The sequence below is a fragment of the Dipodomys merriami genome, unplaced genomic scaffold (assembly GCF_024711535.1).
Source record: "Dipodomys merriami isolate MVZ:Mamm:240054 unplaced genomic scaffold, mDipMer1.0.p SCAF_42, whole genome shotgun sequence".
Classification (NCBI taxonomy): domain Eukaryota; kingdom Metazoa; phylum Chordata; class Mammalia; order Rodentia; family Heteromyidae; genus Dipodomys; species Dipodomys merriami.
Window position 1 is genome coordinate 4,561,882 of NW_027205826.1, and position 23,141 is coordinate 4,585,022.

Here is a 23,141-nt window from a genome sequence, read left to right on the forward strand (position 1 = left end):
AGGTCTTTAAATTTCCTTATGTCTTTTGATTTCCTTCTATAAGTTTTTAGTTTTCATTGTAGAGGTCCTTCACGTTGTTGGTTAATTTCTAGGCATTTGCTTTTTTTTTGAGACTATTGCTTTCTGATTTCAATCTTGATTTTTTTCATTGTTGGCATACAAGAAAGCTACTGGTTTTTTTTTTTTTTGGGTCAGTCATGGGGCCTGAACTGGGCCTGGGTGCTGTCTCTCAGCTATTCAGCTCAAGGCTAGCGCTCTACACTTGAGCCATAGTGCCACTTCCAGCCTTTTCTGTTTATGTGGTGCTGAGGAATCGAACCTAGGGCCTCATGCATGCAAGACAAGCACTCTACCACTGAGCCACCTTCCCAGCCCCAGCTCCTGTTTTTTTTTTAAATGGGTTGATTTTTATACCCTTCTGTGTTTCTAAAGTTTCATATCAGCTCTAGTAAATTGGAGGATAAGTCTATAGTGTCCTTTAAATATAGAATCATGTCATCTGCATATAGGGCATTGTACAAAGAGATTACAATTCCACAACTCAGATAATGAATACAGTGCTTCTTGGACAATGTTTCTTGAACAATAAATTGCTCAATTCTTGAGCCATATCCTTAGCCCTTGACTAAATGGTTAATTTCTTCATAATGTTTATTAACTGTTCTAATTATATGTCTGTGAAGAGTGCTAGCCTTGAACTGAAGAGCGCAGGGACAGCCCTCAGGCCCAGAGTTCAAGCCTCACGACCGACAAAAAAAAAAAAAAGATATCTGTGATAACATTAAGCTGTCAGCCTAGCAAGTGTGAGTCACCAGTTCAAACCTCAGTACCAGCAAAAAAACTAAACTCATAAATGTGTGTGTGTGTATAGGTGTAGATATCTGTACATACACATATCTCATGCATACACATATACACATCCCTTTACCCCTTACAAGTATATATGTGTAACTCTATGTTATGAATAAGTTTATTGTCAGAAATAAACACCTGATATTTAGAAAGGGAATTTATGCTCATTTTAATTCAGTTCCTGACTGTTGGTTCACTATCTAGATAGTGAATGATTTCACTTCATTAATAAATTAAGGATTTCATTTTTGTGGTAATTAAGAAATACCTTAAAATAATTTTAGGTGTTGTACAAAGAGGCTACCATTTCATAAGCCAATTAAGGTTTTTTTTTTTTTTTTTTTTTTTGTCGGTCGTGGGGCTTGAACTCTGGAGCCTGGGCACTGTCCCTCAGCTCTTCAGCTCAAGGCAAGCACTCTACCACTTGAGCTACAGCGCCACTTCCGGTTTTTTGGTGGTTTATTGGAGATAGGAGTCTCACGGTCTCTCCTGCCCGGGCTGGCTTTGAACCGCGATCCTCAGATCTCAGCCTCCTGAGTAGCTAGGATTACAGGCGTGAGCCACCAGCACCCGGCTAAGGTTTTTTTTTTTTTTTTTTTTTTTTTTTTAATACCACCCCTTTCTTTGCTTTTTCCTAGTTTCCCCTCATTCCTGCTCACAAGTTACAAGTTACATGGCTGGGTCACAGAGAAGTTCTGTGGCTTTTTTTTTTGTCAGTCATGGGGCTTAAATTCTGGGCCTGGGTGTTGTCCCTCAGCTCTTCAGCTCAAGGCTAGAGGTCTACCACTTGAGCCACAGTGCCACTTCCAGTTTTGAGTGGTTTATTGGAGGTAAGAGTCTCTCAGATGACTTTCCTGTTCTGGCGCGATCCTCAGATCTCAGCGCCTGAGTAGCTAGGAAGTGTGAGCCACTGGCGCCCCGCTCTATGTTTAGTTTTTTGAGGAACTTTCAAACCACCTTCCAGAGTAGTTGTACTATTTTAAAAAATACTTTTTGAAGTTTTTTTTGTTTGTTTTTTGGCCAGTTGTAGGACTTGAACTCTGGGACTGGGTGTGGTCTCTGAGCTCTTTTGCTCAAGGCTAGCCCTTTACTGCTTTGAGCCTCAGTGCCATTTCTGGTTTTCTGGTGTTTAGTTGGAGATAAGAGTCTCATGGACTTTCCTGCCTGGGCTGGCTTTGAACTGCAATCTTCAGATCTTAGCCTTCTGTGTAGCTAGGATTAGAGGCGTGAGCTACCAGCACCTGACTTCTTTTGAGTATTTTTGGAAAAAAAATTTTTTTCCTTTTGTTGTTGTTGGTCATGGGCCTGAACTCTGGGGCTGGGCACTGTCCCTCAGCTCAAGGCTAGTGCTCTACCACTTGAGCCACAGCACCACTTATGGCTTTTCTTGCTTATGTGGTACTGAGGAATCGAACCCAGGGCTACATGCATGCAAGGCAAGCACTCTACCACTGAGCCACCTTCCCAGCTCCTGGAAAATTGTTTTTAGCTATTCACTAGCAAGCTGGAAATAATTAAGGATTTGATTTAAAAAACCCAATGTGGTCACATTATGAAAAAAATAGTTGAGAATAGTACTCAGTATTTATTGTATCTAAATTTAGGATTACCTTTCTCACTGCAGATAATTCTTTACAGGCAAGGGGAATTACATTTTAATTGTTAATTCTTTCCTTGTAAATCTCCAAAGACTATTAAACTCTAACCATGACTAATTTTGTTTAAACAATTAAATAATGTTCCTTTAATATTATGTAGTTTCTGTTTAAAGCATTGCAAATAAAATCTGTTTCAAGTGTTAGAAATGTTCCCAAATTAAGAATGAAAGGGGTAAGTACTGGAATGAATAGTGCAGCTGAGATGTAAGAGTGCCCACTTCTCCCCCGCCCCCCAGCCTCCCCATTCCCCCTTGACACAAAGGACCAGTTCAGTATGTGTGCTCCTAGCAGCTTAACAGATAGTTGGTAGAAAGAGACTTTATCTGAAAGGAATTTTAGCTTTTTCACAGCTGCTCACGATTAGATAATGTTTTTAATGTAACTTTTTTTTGCAAGTTTATTACATCTGTGACAAGTTCAATAATTCACTATTTTTTTAAACTTTTTCAAGATACTAAAGATAATAAGGACCTAGATTGGCAGTTTTGCAATTTAATTTAGTTACATGATACAATAGCAGGAGTTTTTCTTAGCATACATTAGCTATGCTAGGGGGGATTTCTCTATAACATTTCCACATAAGTATACAATGTGTTCCAATCAGTCCTCCCCCATCCCTTTCCCTGACCTCTCCTTCCCCTTCTTAATACAATTTCAACAAGGTTTCATTGTTCTGCTTTCATTGGTTTCTTTTCTTTCTTTCTTTTTTTTTGATTGAGTCTGTCTGTCCTTCCTTCCTTCCTTCCTTCCTTCCTTCCTTCCTTCCTTCCTTCCTTCCTTCCTTCCTTCCTTCCTTCCTTCCTTCCTTCCTCCTTTCCTCCCTCCCTCCCTCCCTCCCTCCCTCCCTCCCTCCCTCCCTCCCTCCTTCCCTCCCTTTCTTGGGTTGATTGTGGGGCTGGAACTCTGGGCCCAGGCGTTGTCCCTCAGCTCTTCAGCTCAAGTTGAGAATGCTCTACCACTTGAGCCACAGTTCCACTTACAGTTTTCTGGTTGTTTATTGGAGATAAGAGTCTCATGGATTTTCCCATGAGCCACCAGCTCAATAGAACCATTTTTAAAAAAACTCAATGAAAGCTGGGCGGTGGCTCACACCTGTAATCCTAGCTACTCAGGAGGCTGAGATCTGAGGATGGTGGTTCAAAGCCAGTCCGGGTGGGAAAGTCCATGAGACTCTTTTTTTTTTTTTTTTTGGTCCAGTCATGGGGCCTGAACTCTGGGCCTGGGCGCTGTCCCTCAGCTCTTCAGCTCAAGGCTAGTGCTCTACCGCTTGAGCCACAGCCCCACTTCCAGCTTTTTTCTTTTTGCTTATGTGGTGCTGAGGAATCGAACCCAGGGCCTCAGGCATGCAAGGCAAGCGCTCTACCACTGAGCCACCTTCCCAGCCCAATCCATGAGACTCTTATCTCCAATAAACCACCAGAAAACGAAGTGGCGCTGTGCCTTAAGTATTAGAGCACTAGCCTTGAGCTGAAGAGCTGAGGGACAACACCTAGGCCCAGAGTTCAAGCCCCCACAACTGCCCCCCCCCAAAAAAAAGCTTTCATTGAAAATTTTATATAGTTGGAGTATATATCAAAATCATTTACCTGTCTTTGTTTTTGATTTACTACTTTTACTACTTTGATTTACTACTTTACTTCAAATGTATGCGTAGTGGTATGGTGGCATCATAGGTCAGGTCTGTGTTTAGTCTTTTTTTTTTTTGGGGGGGGGTCTGGTCGTGGGGCCTGAACCCTGGGCCTGGGTGCTGTCCCTCAGCTCTTCAGCATAAGGCTAGCACTCTACCACTTGAGCCACAGTGCCACTTCTGGCTTTTTTCATTTTGCTTATGTGGTGCTGAGGAATCGAACCCAGGGCCTCAGGCATGCAAGGCAAGTGCTGTACCACTGAGCCACCTTCCCAGCCCTGTGTTTAGTCTTTTAAGGACCTCCATACTGATTCCCATAGTAATTGCACTATTTTACTTTCCCACCAGCAGTATATGAATGTTTCCTTTCTTCCACATTCTTGCTAACATTTATTATTTATGATGATTTCCATTTTGACTGGAGTGAAATGAAATTTTATTGTGCTTTTGCTTTACATTTCCTTTATGACTAAGGATGTTGAATATCTCTTCATGTGTCTGTTAACCATTGGCATTTCTTGAGAATTCTCTGTCTTCATATGATCATTTGGATTACTGGTTCTTTGCTATTTAGTTTCTTTAGTTCTTTATTTTCGATATTCTTCTATCTGTAGAACAGATGGTGAAGATTTAGCAGAACTTTCCCCCCCCCTGTCCTGGGGTTTGAACTCAGGGCCTGGGTGCTGTCCCTAAGCTTCTTTTGCTTAAGGATAGCACTCTACCACTTGAGACACAGCACCACTTCTGGCTTTTCCTAAGTAGTTAATTGGGGATGAGAGTGTCACAGATTTTTCTGCCTGGGCTGGCTTCAAACTGTGATCCTCAGATCTCTACTTCCTGAGTAGCTAGGATTACAGGTATGAGCCACCAGTGCCCTGCCAGAAGAACTTTTTACCTAAAAGTATTGAATTTCTCTTTGCTATAGTTTTTTATATAAGGTCACTCAAGATGTAAAAATAATTGCATCTAAAGCAACCACTTGAGAGAAAGTATGCAGGTACTGCTGCTTGCCTAAAAAAAAAAAAGATGAAAAAAGAAGCAAAATTGTGATGTATACTGACATTCAAACACTCCAGTAATGGAAGAACCTTTGCCGAATAGGAGTCAGCAAATGCTTGTGCAAAACCAGAGGTGTATGGCATATATTAATTGTCTTTAAGCATGACAGAATCATCAGTGTGGAAATCATCAGTGGACTTCTTCATTCCTCTGAACATTTTTTTGCTTTTAACAACTAGTTTCTTAATATCCCAATTACTAAGAAAGGAAATAAAATAGTTCATTCCTAAAGAATTCTTAATTCTGCTTGCAAACTTTTAGAAAGGGAAAGTAACATGGAGGGAATGTTTACTGATCTAGATAGAAGACTGATGATGGATACTTCACATAATGCACACAGTTAATCTTCATTCATTACAACCTCATAAAGTTACTGCTGTCACTTTTTGTGACAAGGGAGGAACAAACTTAGTAAATACAAGTAATTCAGATCTCAGTAGGACTTCCTTGTAATTACAAAGCCTTGTACTTGCCTCTTCTTTTTTTTTTTTTTTTTGGTCGGTCGTGGGGCCTGAACTTGGCCTGGGTGCTGTCCCTAAGCTCTTCAGCTGTAGACTAGTGCTCTACCACTTGAGCCTCAGCCCTGCTTCTAGCTTTTTCTGCTTATGTGGTGCTGAGGAATCGAACCCAGGGCCTCATGCATGCAAGGCAAGCACTCTACCACTGAGCTACCTTCCCAGTCCTCCATGTTTCTTTTTCTCTGATAGCCATACTGAAAGCCAGGGGGAGAAAATGACTTGCCTAAGATCATTTCAATAGCTTAGGAATAGTAAGATCTGAGGAAGAAAATGGAATTTGTTTGGAGCTGGTAGACATATTTAACATTTTATTGAAGTAACTGATTTACTGGAATAGTATAGTAACACCTGATTGGAAGGGTGATCTATCTGTAACATGAATATAGGGAAACAGTAGATTGGCTCACACTTAACTGTCTTAAATAGAGATACTGTTGTTGTTTTTTTTTTTGGGAGGGGTGGGTTGTGTGGCTGAACTCTGGGCCTGGGCACTGACCCTCAGCTCTTCAGCTCAAGGCTAGCGCCCTACCACTTGAGCCACAGTGCCACTTCTGGCCTTTTCTGCTTATGTGGTGCTGTGGAATCGAACCCAATGCCTCATGTATGTGAGGCAAGCAATCTACTACTGAGCCAACTTCTCAGCCCAAATAGAGATACTTTTAACTATCACTTTTAACTTTCTGACTCAAAAAAGGTTATCCATGCTGGCATCAAACTCATGGTCTTCCTACTTTAGCTTCTGGGTTTGGAGATTTTTTGTTGTTGTTGTTGTGTTGTTTTGTCAGTCATAGGGCTTGAACTCAGGGACTGGGTACTGTTTCTGAGTTTCTTTTGCTCAAGGCTGGCATTCTACCACTTGAGCCACAGCGCCACTTCTAGCCTTTTCTGTTTATGTGGTACTGAGCAATCGAACCTAGGGCTTCATGCATGCTAGGCAAGCACTCTATCACTAAGCCACATTCACAGCTCCCTGGGCTGGTTTTTGTAAGGTATATTAAGAACTGCAATCCTTAGATATCAGCCTCCTGAGTAGCTAGGACTACAATCGTGAGTCACCGGCGCTCAGCCATAATGTTATTTTTGAAAGTTAAAAATTGGAATCCTGGCTGGGAAAGAGGCTTCGTGGTTGAGTGCTTGCCTAGCATGCATTAAGCCCTTGGTTCGATTCCTCAGTACCACATAAACAGAAAAAAAGCTGGAACTGGCACTGTGAATCAAGTGATAGAGTGCTAGCCTTGAGCAAAAGAAGCTCAGGGACAGTGCCCAGGCCCTACAACCGGGGGGGGGGGGGGGTGGTGGGGAGAGGTAACTGGAATCATTCTGGGCTAAGGGAATAGTTAAATTGATATACCTACTTGATGGAGCATTAATAATATGATAAATGTAAGCACTAATAACAAGGAAAATAACTGAATTTGCTGAGAAAAAGTAATATAAAACCTATAATTTATGTCAGTTATAATCATTAAAAATTGTGCAAATATGGATACACATTGCAGAAGAGCATAAATAATAACTGACAGCTGTTTAGTCAAGCATGAGATTTTGGTGAACTTTTAGGTAGGATTTTATTTAATAAAATAGTAATTGTATGATTAGACACTTGTGTGATTAAATACAACAATGGGAGGATATATTCATTTTAAGCCAAATAAATATATCATGAATGAATGGATCTTTATAGGTAGCATGGTATTATACTTAAAAGGAACATTACTTTGGAAATGATTTAAAATAAAGGTCAACTTCCAAAATATTTTCTTTCATTGAAGGATTTTCTTGCAATGAAGGCTAATGTATGTATAAACTAAAATGGGATCTTGGGCTGGATTCAATAGAATCTTGGCTCCTTTTCCTAAAGAGAAGGATATACATTGCCATACTAATTGCTGTGAGAAATAATTTCAAATGACTTTGTATACAAAGGAGCACATTCTCTATATTGCTAGAAATAATACAGGTTTTTGTGATTATGTTACATGTACAAAAACTAGCAAATAATTTATAGGGTAGCAATTTTTATGGCTTTGACAATTAGATTCTTTTTTTTTTTTTTTTCTCTCTTGGTCGTGGGACTTGAACTCTGGGCCTGGGTGCTGTCTCTCAGCTCTTCATCTCAAGCCATAGCGCCACTTCTGGTTTTCTGGAGATAGGAGTCTCATGGACTTGGCTGCTTGGGCTGGTTTTGAACCATGATTCTCAAATCTCAGGCTCCTGAGTAACTAGGATTACAGGCGTGAGCTATTGGCACCGGCTTGACAATTAAATTCTTAATTTGCTATTTTTAATAACAATTTGTAATTGATTAAGAGTATAAAATAGTGAAATTTACTGTTTCTGTTACTCATTTTAAAATGGCTAGAAAATCTACCTTGAGCTTTGAAAACCTTTGTTTAGGTAAAACAAAATTATTCACCGGAGAATGTATTTTTTTGTTTTGTTTGTTTTTGGGGGGGCATAGACTCTTTTAGTGTTGTTCATGCTGGTCTGGAACTTTTGTAGACTCAGGTTATCTTCCTTAACCTCTTAAATGACTACGATGACAGGGGCCGGTTGTGATGCTTGAATTCAGGGTCTATGCACCGTCACTGAACTTTGTGCTCAAGGCTAGTGTTATACCACTTGAGTCACAGCTCTGATTCCAGAGTTTTGGTAGTTTATTAGAGATAAAGAGTATCACAGGTATTTCTGTTTGGGCTGGCTTCAAGGCATGATCCTCAGATGTCAGCTTCCTGATTAGCTAGTATTGCAGGTGTGAGCCACCAGTGCCTGGCTTGAAGTTACTCTCTTTGCATATAAAAAGCCATGCTTGTGGTAATATTATCAAGATGCATGTGATTGAAAGCTATATGGTTAATTATACCTGTTTTTTCATGGTAGTGCTGGGAGAAGGACTGGCCAAGGGAGAGAGTGCCTTCCGGGCCGTGCTGTGCTGCATGCAGCTGAAAGGGAAGCTCCAGCCTGTTTCCTCCATCCTTGCCAAATCACTGACGGGAGAATCATTGGTATGTTAGTGAGCTTGGGGTTGAATGTCTGAAAACAGATTCACAACTGACATTCATATTGCGGAAAAAAAAATAGTGTATATTTTCCCTTTCTTATCAGAAATCAAAGGTGAAAATCTTGTGCTCATTTGTTTTGAATAAACTGATATTTAATTATTGGGTTCTTACAGTTTGTCTTAAGGTATATAAAAATTGCAGGTACTTTTAATTAATTTGAAAGTATAAGATACCTAAGTGATTTTTTTCTAAAGGCTTAATGTAATAGTGCTTGAAAATATTTGTTTTTTTTTAATTAATTAATTAATTAATTTAAAGACTCCTAAGACATATAACCTCCTTATAGGTTCTCGTGGCTTTCTTTTGTTGTTGTTTTGTTTCTTGAGACAGAGTCTCAATTGTATAGCCCAGGCTAGCTTCCTGCCTAGCCTCCCCAGTGCTGGAATAGAAAGCATAGTAAAGCACCATCATGCCTCGCTAGGTTCTTAGGATTACTATTTATTTTACAAAATATCTTGCTGAAATTAATACTTCTCTTTCTGAATATAGTGTGTATAGCTGAATATGTATGATGAATACTCTGTGGAAACCATCTAATCAGATTTGGACTTTGGAGTAAATTTTCTAATTGCATTGTTTTGTTTGTTTGCTTTTGTAGGGAAAATTGAAAGAATATATTTTGGACTTTAGAGATAATCTGTAGAAATTGGAAGAAAAGCGATTACATTTCAGAAATAACAATATAAAACAGAGAAAGCAAGCTGGGCGCTGGTGGCTCACGCCTGTAATCCTAGCTACTCAGGAGGCTGAGATCTGAGGATCGCGGTTCAAAGCCAGCCCGGGCAGGAGAGACCGTGAGACTCCTATCTCCAATAAACCACCAGAAAACCGGAAGTGGCGCTGTAGCTCAAGTGGTAGAGCGCTTGCCTTGAGCTGAAGAGCTGAGGGACAGCGCCCAGGCCCCAGAGTTCAAGCCCCACGACCGACCAAAAAAAAAAAACCAGAGAAAGCAGATGTGTTTTTAGTGCACAGTGTAAACCCTTTGTACCTTAGTGATTTCTGTGAATTGAGTTGGTTGGACTGTGAAAATCTAGAACTTAGTTGAATTGTTCACAGCACAGAAATATTTTGGTAAATATATAGAAATTAGGAAAATACTTAATATGTTAATAAGGATAATGGCCTATCAGAGTATTAATTTGGTTGTTTCTAAGGAATTATTGTTTAGTGCATTACTTTTTTTTTTTTTTTTTCTGGTCCTGGGGCTTGAACTCTGGGCCTGGGCCCTGACCCTGAGGTTTTGCTCAAGGCTAGTGTTCTACCACTTGAGCCCACAGTGCCATTGCCAGCTTTTTCTGAGTAGCTTATTGGAGATGAAAGTCTCATAGACTTTCCTGCCCGGGCTGATTTCAAACCATCATCCGGAGTAGCTAGGATTACAGGTGTGAACCACTGGTGCCCCGCTGCATTGTTCTTTTAGTTTGGTAATGTATCTTGTTTTCACAGATTCACAAATATGAACATACCAAATTTATATAACTATTTAGTTCCATATAGATGGTAAAGAATATATCTCTTCTTTAGATAACTTTATCTTTGAAGAGCTTTTTTATGTAAATTAAACATTTTTAGTTGTACCTGCTGACTTATTTAAAACTAATAAAAAGTTATTTGCTTTTAAATTTCAAAATTTTTGAACTTTGACTTTCAGAAAAGCGAGTATTTTCCTTCAATAACTTCATTAACCATCTGTCTTGAAAGTGGACTGATGGTTTTTTGTGAATCTCTTGTGAGTCATTAATGGCTTGAGTTGGCCATTTTACACTTATAAGCATATAAGTTCTAGAAAAAAAAAAGGGTAAAAAAGTTAGGTTTTTTTCCCCCCCTTAAAAACTATGCTCTTCAATGATACCTGTTGTGATACTTATTGAATTAATTTTAAATTCTAAAGTAAATACAGTGTTTTTACTTAGCCAAAAAAAGCACACTGAATGGTTTTGCTTGTTAAATCTTTTTTCCTTTCCTCATGGATGTCTAGCTTTGTTACCAGAATTAGTAGGGGTGAAGGAGGGAGGGGAGGAGACCTTACATTTTAATGATAAACTTCACTAACAGTTAAGGAATTGAGCTAAGGAATTGCCACAGTAAAGAGTATACTGATTGATTGGTTTTTCTATTTTTTTTTCCTGTTGCAGAATGGGATGGTAACAAAAGATTTGACAAGACTAAAAACACTTCTCACAGAAACAGAGGTATGTATCTCAGGGATCTCTTTAAAGACTCTTAAGTTAGTCTGGCTGTTGAGCACTGTATATGAAAATTTGGAAAGTCATTATGGCATCATTGCAAAGTGACAAAGGGGGATGTGTGACTGCCTTATTTCCTTGTAACCCAGTTTGGTCCCCATGTCAGAATGTAGCTTTTTCTAGTTTGGGGCAGCCCAAGTGGTAGTGCAATTGCTGAGCATACTCAAGGTTCAGTCCCTAGTACCACCAACCAAACCAAACCATACCAAACAAAACACATTACTTCTGTCCTTGTGTCCCTGTACCCCAGCTTCCCAGGTTATGTTCCTAATTCCTAATTCCTATGTTCCCAAATCAGTTGTTTCTAGACCCAAAACTGAAAATGCAAAAGATGTTTGAGAAACATTAGTTTTTAACTGTTTCTGGCAGTATAAAAATACTGTCATTAAGAATGTGGTTCTGTGGGGTACAGGTGGCTCATGCCTGTCATACTGGCTACTAAGGAGGTTGAGATCTAAGGATCATGGTTCAAAGTCAGCTCAGGCAGGAAAGTCCATGACCCTGTTATCTCCAGTTAACCATCAGAAAACCAGAGTAGAGTTAGGGCTCAAAGTGGTAGAAAGCTATCGTTGAGCAGAAAAGCTCAGTGACAGCTCTCAGGCCCTGAGTTCAAGCCATATGAAAAAAGAGGTTCTGAAGAATACAAAACAAGAATACAAAGCAATGAGAAGTCTTTGGATATTGATTACTTTTAGGGGATACATTTAGAACATGCAAATGAGGTATCAAGGTAAATGGTTGATAAAAATGTGAAGGACTTGGAGGGTTCATGGGAGGTAAGGGGCAACAGTAGCATGTAACAGGCATGTACCTTTCTCATTCACTTTTATCCTTCTTCATTTAAGCACAGATTTTTATTTAGATGATTTTATTTTTAAAGTATTTTTATTTAGCTATTATGTCAGTTTCTGTCACAAAGGAAGTCCATGTAAACAGATTGATTTGGCATATTTTCAAGGATCAAGCCTCTACTAATGTTTGGTGCTGGGGATCCAGCATTGAAGGTTCTTCATATCTAGGAGGTTATAATCTTGGGGAGGAGATAAATTATTTAAACAAGCTTAGATGCAATTCATACTCCAGAAATGAATAAGCTTTTCTGTTAGAAAATCATGGGTTCTGGCGGCCAGTGATGAAGATAGTCCAAAAGCTGAGGTTGAGAAAGTGCTGGTTTAATAGAGAGTGAAACAGGGGGTGATCCAGATGGGAGGGTATGGCTCAAGTGGTAGAGTGCTAGCCTTGAGCAGAAGAACTGAGGGACAGCACCCAGACCCAGAGTTCAGGCCCACGGCTGGACTCAAAAAAAAAACAAAAACAAAAGATATATTTGGGCTGGGAAGGTGGCTCAGTGGTAGAGCGCTTGCCTTGCATGCTTGAGGCTGTGGGTTCAATTCCTCAGCACCACATAAGCAAAAAACCAGATGGGAGGGTATATGCAGACACCTGAGCACCAACACGTGATCTCTAGTGGATCCTTTTCCTATTCTAATCTGGAGACATATCCCAGCTCATAATACTAGTCAGCAAATAATACTGTTAAAAATTATATGATGTTTAAATAGAACGTCTTTGTCTTTGTGAATCAACCAAGCATTACTAAGCATTTATTAACTTCAAAGACATTTCATTTCTTGTGGTCTTTTAAATAAATGTTTGAATCTTCCAGAACATAAAATAACCTTTTAGTTTGTCAAGATTTTTGGCTTTGCCTTTTTATTTCCTTAACTGAATTATCAGCTTTCTATCTGATAACATGCAAGTATGTAAAAATTCTTACTTTTGATGTTTGTAATTGTCTTATATGTAAGGATACAAATCTTATTTGTTAGTTTCTGATTATTCAGTGAGAAATAGTAACTGTTCTTGTTTCCTCCTCCCCTCCTCCTTCCAAATTAAGGATTGAACCCTGGACCTCATACACATGAGGCAACTACTGAGCCTGAAATCTCCAGCCCTGAAATTGTATTTGTAATTTTTTTCCATTTAAACAGTAATGTTCTTTAGTAACAAACAATACATTTTAAAAATAGCACCAATGTATAATTTAAAGATTGGGCTGAGTTGGTATTTAACTTGTAAATGCTAGTGAATGTGAATAAAGACTTAGAACTAAAGGCTGATTCATAAAAGCAAAAAGTGTGTGTGTGTGTGTGTGTGTGTGTGTGTGTGTGTGTGTGTGTGTGTGTGTGTGTGTGTGTCCGTCCGTGTGTGTCCCCGTGTGTCCCCGTGTGTGTCCCCGTGTCCTTGAACTCAGGGCCTGGTTACTGACCCTGAGCTTTTCCTTTTTTCTCTGCTCAAGGCTAGTGTTCTACCACGTGAGCCACAACTCCACTTCCAGCTTTTTGATAGTTAATTGGAGATAAGAGTCTTATGGGTTTTCTTGCTCAGACTGGCCTCAAACTCTAGTTATTAGATCTCTGCCTCCTAAGTAGCTAGGATAACAGGCATGAGCCACTGGTATATGGCTTGAAGCGATCTATTAATGAATCTTTTTAATAAAACAGAGGCATGTAATGGTATTACTCCTGACTTACTTGTTAGTTGATTCAATCTCTTATAAAAGTGTAAGTAGCCGGGTGCCCAGTGGCTCACGCCTGTAATCCTAGCTACTCAGGAGGCTGAGATCTAAGGATCGCAGTTCAAAGCCAGCCCAGGCAGGAAAGTCTGTGAAACTCTTATCTCCAATAAAAACCACCAGAAAACTGGAAGTGGCACTGTAGCTCAAATGGTAGAGTGCTAGCCTTGAGCTGAAGAGCTGAGGGACAGCTCTGAGGCCCAGAGTTCAAGCCCCACGACCGACAAAAAAAAAGACAAAAAAAAAGCATAAGTTATCTTTTAAGAACTTTGTAGCAAGTAGCTTGATGGTGATACTTGCCTGTAGAAACAGGATTATAGTGACTCAGTTGCAATTGGACCTAGAAAGTCCCCCTTACTTCAAGTTGGATAGATAACACCTATGACATTTATGACATGCCTTTATGATATTCTTTCTATGATACATGAAGTTCCAGATTTCATCATGGGACACTGTTCCTCCTGATTAACTTTAACATTTGCTGGCATCTGCGCTGTTTAAGGCTCTGGGAGTTGAGGTACCTAGAAAGCATCTCATTCATAGATACATGTAGCTGATACATAGGGCAGCCTATGTACTGACCTATGATACATAGGTCAGTGCAGTAATAGAAACACAAGAAGGGAGAGAGAGGAATACTGCAAGCAAACCATGGGGAGCACTGTTAAAAGAAGGAGAGAGGTGGGCAACGACCCAGCACAGTGGTAGTGCACATTATGAGACAGATATGAGAGACAGTCTGGACCATCTTGAGCAAATGGACAGGTAGAAGAGCTCACAATGACCTTTACAATTAGCCTGTTTCTCTTTGGGGAAGAAGAATCCATTAATGTGAGGTAAAGAGCAACAGAGGAGGTTTAGGATTGGGAAAAAGCTGATGAATTTTGTTATAACATGTTTAAAATACTTCAGTGCCCATTGTCCACCCATCCATGTACTTATCTGCTGGTTTCTGACTTATGGATTATGTGCCCCATTCCCTGGAAGTGTGGAGAATACAGAATATCCATCCCATTGCATATCATTGACACAAATCTCTACATAGCTGCAGTGATCTAGCATGTAAACTGCTGCATGATTGTAAGAAAAAGCTCTGTGCTTGGGTATTTTTCTAAGGAAGTTGGAACAAGTGGATCTTCAGCCTTGTATTCCATTGTGGAAGAAAGGGTCATCTGAGATTGAGAGGGACTTAATATAGAGTGTGCCTAGGTCCTGAGATAGTAGTGCATCATTAGTTGCAGGAGAAAATGCAGCTCTTCCCTTGGTCTAAGCTTCTCTAGGTGCTGGGAAGTAGAGTGAATGATAGAAGGGGCAACCTGATAGGGTTCAGCACTTTTGCTATCAGGTGCTTTTGGTATAGAAGAAGGATCTCTATCATTTTCCTTAGAGAAGACCTGACAAGTTATACTTCTCCATATTAAAGTTTAACAGAACAGAAAGCAAAAAGTATCACTTGCAACATAATATTATAAATAAAAATTTCTAAGTATTCAGAATGTGTGTGTGTGTATGTATGTATGTATGTATGTGTATATGTGTATGTGTGTGTTGGTTTTGGTGCTGGTCCTAGAGCTTCTACTCAGGACCTGGGTGCTTTTTTGCTCAAGGCTATCATTCTACCATCAGAGCCACAGCTCTGCTTCTGAGTTTTTGGTGGTTAATTGGAGAGTAGAGTTTCACCGACTTCTTCCCTGGCTAGCTTTGAACTTCAATCCTCAGATGTCATCCTCCTGAGAATTTAGGATTACAGGCACGAGTCACAGCACCTGACTATACTCTATATTTTTAATGTTCAAAATATTCAAATTTAGTTCACCATTGAATTGTTATTTCTTAATTGTCTTATGTGACTTTTATTTGAAAAATTGCAGACAGCAACTACTAATGTCCTTTCTGGATATCACGTGGAAGAATTAGATGAGGGTAAGTAACAAATTTTGAGTCACTTCTGATAGCTGTGATGGTAGGCTTTGCTTTTTTATTGATTACTGGGAAGAAATTTACTGTATTATATAGTATATGCAGTAGAAAAGAACATGAATGTTTAATTTGAAGAAGTAAGTGTAGATAAGAGCAATTTTCTTCCTACTACATTTTCAAAGAATAATAGAATAATGGAGGTAGGAGGCAACTCCGAGGTCAGTTAGGTTCATCTTTTGCCTCTGTGTAGGACTGAATCTAAGATGTTTCCTAGCATTCCAGAGGGAGGGCTTTCCCTCCTCCCTTTTGGAACCTTTGATCTGTGAAATGGTTTCTTCTTGCCCTATCATTTCTTCCTCTCTTGCCAGAGAAAAGGAAGACAGCCCAGCGTTCACCGAATGCTTGCCATGTGCCTGCCACGTACTGCTTTCATGGCATGTGCTAACTTCTTAGAATCTTTCTCTATCTTATCAACAGGTGTCAAAATGGCTACTTACTAAAGTCTAGTGGTTTTCCAAAGTCACCCAGCTAAAAAGGGGTGAAGTACACCTTTAAACTTAACCCCCCCTCTCCCCACCCCTCAGGGTAAGATGGGATGATGACTTGTGAGGAAATAGAAAATGGTTGCTCAGCCTCTAAAGTTTTAACTATCTTAAAGTTTTCTATCTTAAGCTGTATTTTCTTTAGCTTATTTGGGACCTTAGCTAAATGGATCAAACCTCTTCATACCCCAAGGTAAACAATAGTTTTAAGTTCCTATGTCAGAAGTCAGTATTTGAACTTTATTTCCATTAAAGAAAGGATGTACACAATCATATGTGAGATAAATCCTAAGAAACAAGGATGATAATGTGGAGCTTCATGCTCAATATGTAGCACTGGGATATTTATAAGATTTCCTTTCAGGATGCAGACATTTTACCATTCCTGGAGGATTCTGACTATTCAGAATCCTTAGTGCTTACGAAAATGACAAGCATGCCAACTTCTCTCTTTGAGTTCCTAGGGAAGGGATGGCACTGGAAATAGGTCTACCAGTTGCAGAGTAGAGGTAGGGCCACCAACTTGATGTAACTGCTGGGTAACTGCCTCTCCAGTGAATTCTACATTTCACTAGTTGCTGGACTCAGTTGATTGGTAGAGGCAAGGGTCTTGTGTCCTTTTTACATCATCTGGGATGATGTGTGTGGAGGGATATAGTATTCTTACACATTAAGTATCAGATTTAATAGGTAGCCTCAAATGATAAGACTATATCCTGATTACTCCCTAGGGTCTTGTAATGGTTGGCATTTCCGCCCACCACCTAGGGGAATCACAAGCAGCGAGGAATATACTTTGTGTAAAAGGTAATGTGAATTTTTGTTTTTAAACCAATTACATGTCTTTGTTGAAAGGGTAGATAATTTTCCTTCACTTTTTGGAAAAGTAGTCATTCAAATTCAAAGGAGAAAAAAATATAATCTATGGAGGAAGATTGATTGGGCAAAATGTTTATCTCCCATTTGAAACAAAAACCATAAAAGCTCATTGCTACTAAGTAATAAAGGTTAAAACCAGGTCCACGAGACTTACTTTAATTATGAACAACAATGATATAAATGCAAGTCATTAAGATTTTGTTCAGAAGTTTTTACTAATACCAGTTGTATTTTTATGGCTACACTTGCTGGTATCTTATTTATGTGAAATTTGCCTAGGTATGGTGATTGAAGTTAAATTATATTAACTGAAATGGAGCATAAAATAGACATCCTAGTAGCTTTCCTGAATAATATCTTTCTCCAAGTATTCAAAATCACAAGTAAAGGGCTATGCTTTCAGAATTTACATAAGAAAGAAATAGGTAAATTACATTTAAAAAGGCAAACTAGTTCTTTCTAGAAGAACTAGTAACTAATGGGGTTTTAGATAGCAGTTCACTCTAGGTGTCTTTTTGATAATGATGGAAATTTGACATATGGTTTTGATGTCAAGACAGTAGTGATTTTTGTAGTGGAATTAATGAAACTGAGTAGTAAATATTGGGAGTCCTAGTAGCGTGGTGTTAAAGGAGTGATAGAGCACTAGCATATAAAAGGAAATCTGAGATTTATTATCCAGATGAATGTAAGAGAACTTTACTTTTTTTTAGGGAAATAAAGCATAGACAAATTTTGTCATTTGTGAACACATACTGCACTTGACATAAATACATGATTTAAATGTGTCTTCTGAAGCATGTAAGAATTACTGATTTATAATCAATAATTATAAATATAATTTTAAACTCCAATACTTTGTTACACCACCAGGAGAAACTAGATGCACGCAGCTTTTCAGTTTGGCATGCCATTGGATATGTATTGTGCTGGGGTTTGTGTTGTGTTTCTCACTACCCATGTTTTTCCAGTTGAAAATTGTCTATAACACACCATATCTCTTGTGTCTGTTTTATACTTTGTAGTTTGATTTTCATTTCTTCCCTTTTATCAGTTTTTCTGTCTCTATTAATTAAAAAAACTGGCTTTTTGTAATTTTGTAGCATATTTAAAACTTTAGTAAAATGAATGGCCAAGTCTGTTTTTGTTTTGATTATATTTTTGTCAGTTGAGTTTTCTTTTTGTTGAAAGCTAGTTGTATATTTTATGGGGTATATTTTATATGTATATATGTATATATAAATATACACATACACACATGTATATAATATATATACACACACGTATACACACAAGTTGTATAATGACCAAATCAGTATAATGAGCATATCTACCATCTATCTTAGAGGTGTGGATATTAAAAAATCTTAGGGAATTTTTGAAATATATGTTAGCTGTAATCTGTCCAGTATTCCTGAGCCACAAACACAGAGAAATCATTGTCTCTATCCTTTGAAGCAAGCAGTTAGGTGTTTCTCTTGAAGAATTGAATATGACTGTTGAATATATTTGTGACTCTTTAATGTAGACATTTATTCTAAATATATTTAAAACAATATTCTCCAATATTTTAATGAATTGTAAATAGTATGTAGAAAAGAGTAAAAGCATTACATTTGAAGATGAAAAGTAGAGGTCTTGGAATGATCAGTTAATAGTGTACTAAGTTTTTTTCAGTTTGGAATTCCTAGTTGTGGAACATTTTCTGAGGTCATATCATTTGGGAAGTAGGTCATGTCATGTGGGGGCAGCTCATCCACTTGGTTGTCAGTGTTGCTTTGAGAAACTCCTGCTCAGAAAAGTTGTCTAATAGGCCATATAACACAAAGTAAACAACTTTTCAATGTCTTTTGGACAGAGAAGTTATGAATATGTTGTGCTTTAGGACCCTTTATTCTAAAGAAGGAAGTCGAAGAAATAGAGACGGACAGACAGAGATGTTTTGATTGTCATAAATATTGTCATGTTCTCTGAACCTCTTCCCCTCCTTTTGTATCTGACTATGTGATAAATACGGCCTTTCTTGTTATTGAGGAGGCTGAGGGCAAGTCCTGGACGTTTATCTTTAAATGGTGTATATAAACACTTTCAAAGTATATGATAAAACAGTCTTTCCTATTCTACTTAGATTTTTAGAGCAAGGAATCTGTAGGTATGGTGCCCAGTGTACTTCAGCACATTCCCAGGAGGAACTAGCAGAATGGCAGAAAAGATATGCTTCCCGATTGATAAAACTGAAACAGCAGAATGAGAATAAACAACTCTCAGGCAGTTACATGGAAACTTTGATAGAAAAGTGGATGAATTCATTATCTCCTGAGAAAGTGGTGAGAAAAATACTTTTTTTCCTCTGAAACAATACATGTGTTTGAATCTTGACTTTTCATGTGCTAGTTTCAGTTTCTTTATCTAATATATAAATAACTTTTTCTTAGTAAAATGGTGTGTAAGCCAGGCGCTGGTGGATCATGCTTGTAATCCTAGCTTCTCAGGAGGCTGAGATCTGAGGATCGCAGTTCAAAGCCAGCCAGGGCAGGAAAGTCCGTGAAACTCTTATCTCCAATAAACCACCAGAAAACCCGAAGTGGCGCTGTAGCTCAAGTGGTAGAGTGCTAGTCTTGAGCTGAAGAGCTGAGGGACAGTGCTCAGGCCCAGAGTTCCAAGCCCCACGACCGACAAAAAAAAAAAATGGTGTACAGATGTTAGTAGCAAAAGTTAGACCTATTTATAAATAGCAGAACTAAGCTGTTCACCATTTTGCAGTATTATATTTGTTACCTTTCAGGCAGATTCTATTGCCTTTTTTTTGGTTTCAGTTAATTTTCTTGTTTCTTATTTTAGCATCATTATGTTTTATTCTTATAAAAATGACTAGACAATACCTTGTTTGGTGAATAAATCAATATGGTTCCTGTTGATGTATATTTGCTAGCAGTTTTTGTTTTCAGTGATAGGACTGACATTAATGATTTCTTTCTTTTCAGCTTAGTGAATGTATAGAAGGAGTAAAGGTAGAGCACAATCCTGACCTGTCCATTACTGTCAACACCAAAAAGTCTCGCCAGATATGGACCTTTGCTCTTACTTGTAAGGTATGAACTTTGTACTTATTGAAGAATAGAGCATTTTTGTGTAGTTGTCTTGAAGCTTCTTTGGACTTTGAAAGTTCCATGTTAAGAGAGCATTGCAAATATTTTAATCTTGAATTCATTTTATGTAAGTTCAATATTATACTAAAGTGCATTTTTGTATTTCAGTCACTAAAAGTGTGATTTTTTTTTAAACTTTCATATCTTCTTAGATGGTTAGGATGCTTTCTTATTTATTTGATAACGAAGTCTGGCATACTGTCTTGTAAATGTGGAATTAGAATGGGGTCTATGGCTTACAATTAACTAGTTAAAAGTTGAGTTATAGTCGGGCGCTGGTGGCTCACGCCTGTAATCCTAGCTACTCAGGAGGCTGAGATCTGAGGATTGTGGTTCAGAGCCACCCTGGAAAGCCCGTAAGACCCTTATCTCCAATTAACCACCAGAAAACCAGAAGCGGTGCTGTGGCTCAAGTGGTAGAGCACTGGCCTTGAACTGAAGAGCTAAGGGACAGCTCCCAGGTCCAGAGTTCAAGCCCCACAATTTGCAAAAAAAAGAAGTTGAGTTGTTTTAATCTGGTAGTTCTAAGCTTTTTAAATAATGATTTGTTTTTATATTTGACTGGAAGTCACAAATTCTGTGAAGAGTTTTTTTATTTATTTTTATTTTTATTTTTTGTCGGTCGTGGGCCTTGAACTCTGGGCCTTGGCGCTGTCCCTCAGCGAGGCGAGCGCTCTACCGCTTGAGCCACAGCGCCACTTCCAAGAGTTTTTTTATTAGAAGACATTTATAAGGTTTAGGATTGAAACAAAGTAAAAACTTTTTTTTTTTTTTTTTTTTTTTTTTGGGTCCGGTTGTGGAGCCTGAATTCTGGGGCCTGGGCACTGTCCCTCAGCTCTTCAGCTCAAAGCTAGCGCTCTACCACTTGAGCCAAAGTGCCACCTCCGGCTTTTTTGTTTTTGCTTATGTGGTGCTGAGGAATCAAACGCAGGGCCTCATGTATACAAGGCAAGCGCTCTACCACTGAGCCACCTTCCCAGCCCCAAAGTAAAAACTTACTTATTTTTTTATTTTATTTTTTGGGTCCGGTCATGGGGCCTGAACTCTGGGCCTGGGTGCTGTCCCTCAGCTCTTCAGCTCAAGGCTAGCGCTCTACCACTTGAGCCACAGCGCCACTTCCGGCTTTTTTCATTTTGCTTATGTGGTGCTGAGGAATCGAACCCAGGGCCTCAGGCATGCAAGGCAAGCGCTCTACCACTGAGCCAACTTCCCAGCCCAGAAAGTAAAAACTTTTAGTGACTATGTTCAGTGGAAAATTGTGTTCTTTTTGGTGGTGTTCCTTCCACTTTAGTATCTGTATCGGGAGATGAAAAATCTACAAGCCTCTAACTTCAGCCTTGAACCCAATCCAAGGTAACTGCTTTGCTACGAAGGCTTCCAATATGAGGCTTCATAAACCTTTTTTGGGGCAAAGGATATGGGCAGCTGGAGGTTGCAGGTGATAAAAGGAGATAGATTTTGCCATAGTGAAAGTAAACAGACCAGGAAGGATCAGGAAGGCTAGTGAAGTAGTATAAATGTAACATTTAACAACTGTTTTCTTCTTGCCAACCAGTCTTGAGTTTCTCCTTATGGCTTATGGACAAACTTTGTACTTTTAACATAGTATCTTAGAAGTATGGGAAAGTCCCTTAGGGGAATAGTTTCATAGAAGAGCCCAATTACAATTGGATTTTTCATCCCCTTGTACTCAATGAATTATTTTAACTTCCTTGTAGCCTGCAAGAATGCTGTATCGTGTAGCATTGCTTTATGATGCTCATCGTCCTCATTTTAGTATCATTGCAATATCTGCTGGAGATAGTACTACCCAGGTATCACAAGAAGTCCCAGAAAACTGTCAAGAATGGATAGGAGGAAAGATGGCCCAAAATGGATTAGATCATTACGTGTATAAAGTCGGGATAGCATTTAACACAGAAATATTTGGAACCTTTCGCCAAACCATAGTTTTCGACTTTGGATTGGAACCAGTGCTCATGCAAAGAGTAATGATTGATGCAGCTTCTACAGAAGGTAACATTTAGACTTTTTTCCCCTGATACAATGTATTAAAAGGCAACTTTGAAGGATTGTGTTGGCCCTGAAGTATTCCACAGATAGGGAGGGGATAAGGAAAAAAAAAACCTCCCAAGTTAATTGAAATATTTGCTGTGTAATGGGTAAGGAGAAGCTTCACTTTGAGCCCCAATCTCTTCATTCAAGTCTGTGGAGGGATCTTGGTTTGAGTTCCCTGAGCTTATGTGAGTAAACGATTATATCTTTTGTGCTGTTACCAATTTCATTTTACTGTAAGATGATTTTCGCAGAATTAAATCTTTCAGTTTTCGTTTGGGTAAAGTGCCTTTTTAATGGTAATTGTGTATTGTACCCTCAGTGCCTATTTCTTTGTTCTGCGGACTGTCCAGTTAGATTTGCTGATGCTGGTACATTATCTGTAAATGAGAAGTCCTCTGTGTAAGTAAGGCTTCGTAAGTCAGTGTTCAGGAGAGCAGGGTGTCTAATAGGACCTGCTCTAGGGTTCTGGGAAGAGGCTCCTGGTTTCAGCACATAAGCACCTTCAAAAGATGTGTTTTGAACACTGTCACATCATTTCCTGAAGTTTAGGTCTAGATCAAACAGGATAAAGGAAGGGCATGTTAGTCATGTTTTTGTTTGGGTTGGATTTAGATATGCCTTACTTAAGAAATGCTTGTCTTTGTATAACAATATATTATTAGCACAGCTGTCTAAACTTGCTGTTTTATTGATTATATAACCATAATAAAAAAGGATGATTTTCACTATATATGAGACAGTGCAGTGTCTCATTTCTGAGACCCTAGGAAAAGTTGTTCTTTTCATGATCAAAGCTAGGATTTTATTGTTTAGAAATGGTGGATAGGTAGAATGGTCTGTCTCCTTTCTTCACCTGCTAGGTGAGATCAAAACAAAAAATACACTGTGTAATCCACAGGGCCTTGAACTCACAAGCCTTCAGTTCAGCCTCTTGAGTGGTGAATTTCAGGCATATACATACCATCATGCCCAATCTTTATTAAAAGAAAATATTTG

At 38.8% G+C, this 23,141-nt stretch overlaps 1 protein-coding gene across 8 annotated transcripts in view; it reads left to right on the top strand.

Moving 5' to 3' along the window:
• The window catches only part of Helz (helicase with zinc finger), a 145,615-nt gene that overhangs the window by 43,524 nt on the left and 78,950 nt on the right, over window positions 1–23,141 (top strand). For 7 of the 8 annotated variants that reach the window (XM_069993111.1, XM_069993112.1, XM_069993109.1 and 4 more), the window contains 7 exons: window positions 8,595–8,719; window positions 10,912–10,968; window positions 15,469–15,520; window positions 16,791–16,866; window positions 19,067–19,265; window positions 19,923–20,030; window positions 21,806–22,103. In XM_069993111.1, coding sequence (XP_069849212.1) covers window positions 8,595–8,719; window positions 10,912–10,968; window positions 15,469–15,520; window positions 16,791–16,866; window positions 19,067–19,265; window positions 19,923–20,030; window positions 21,806–22,103 — 915 coding nt within the window. The remainder of the gene's footprint in view (window positions 1–8,594; window positions 8,720–10,911; window positions 10,969–15,468; window positions 15,521–16,790; window positions 16,867–19,066; window positions 19,266–19,922; window positions 20,031–21,805; window positions 22,104–23,141) is intronic. The other variant, XM_069993116.1, reaches the window with a different exon arrangement.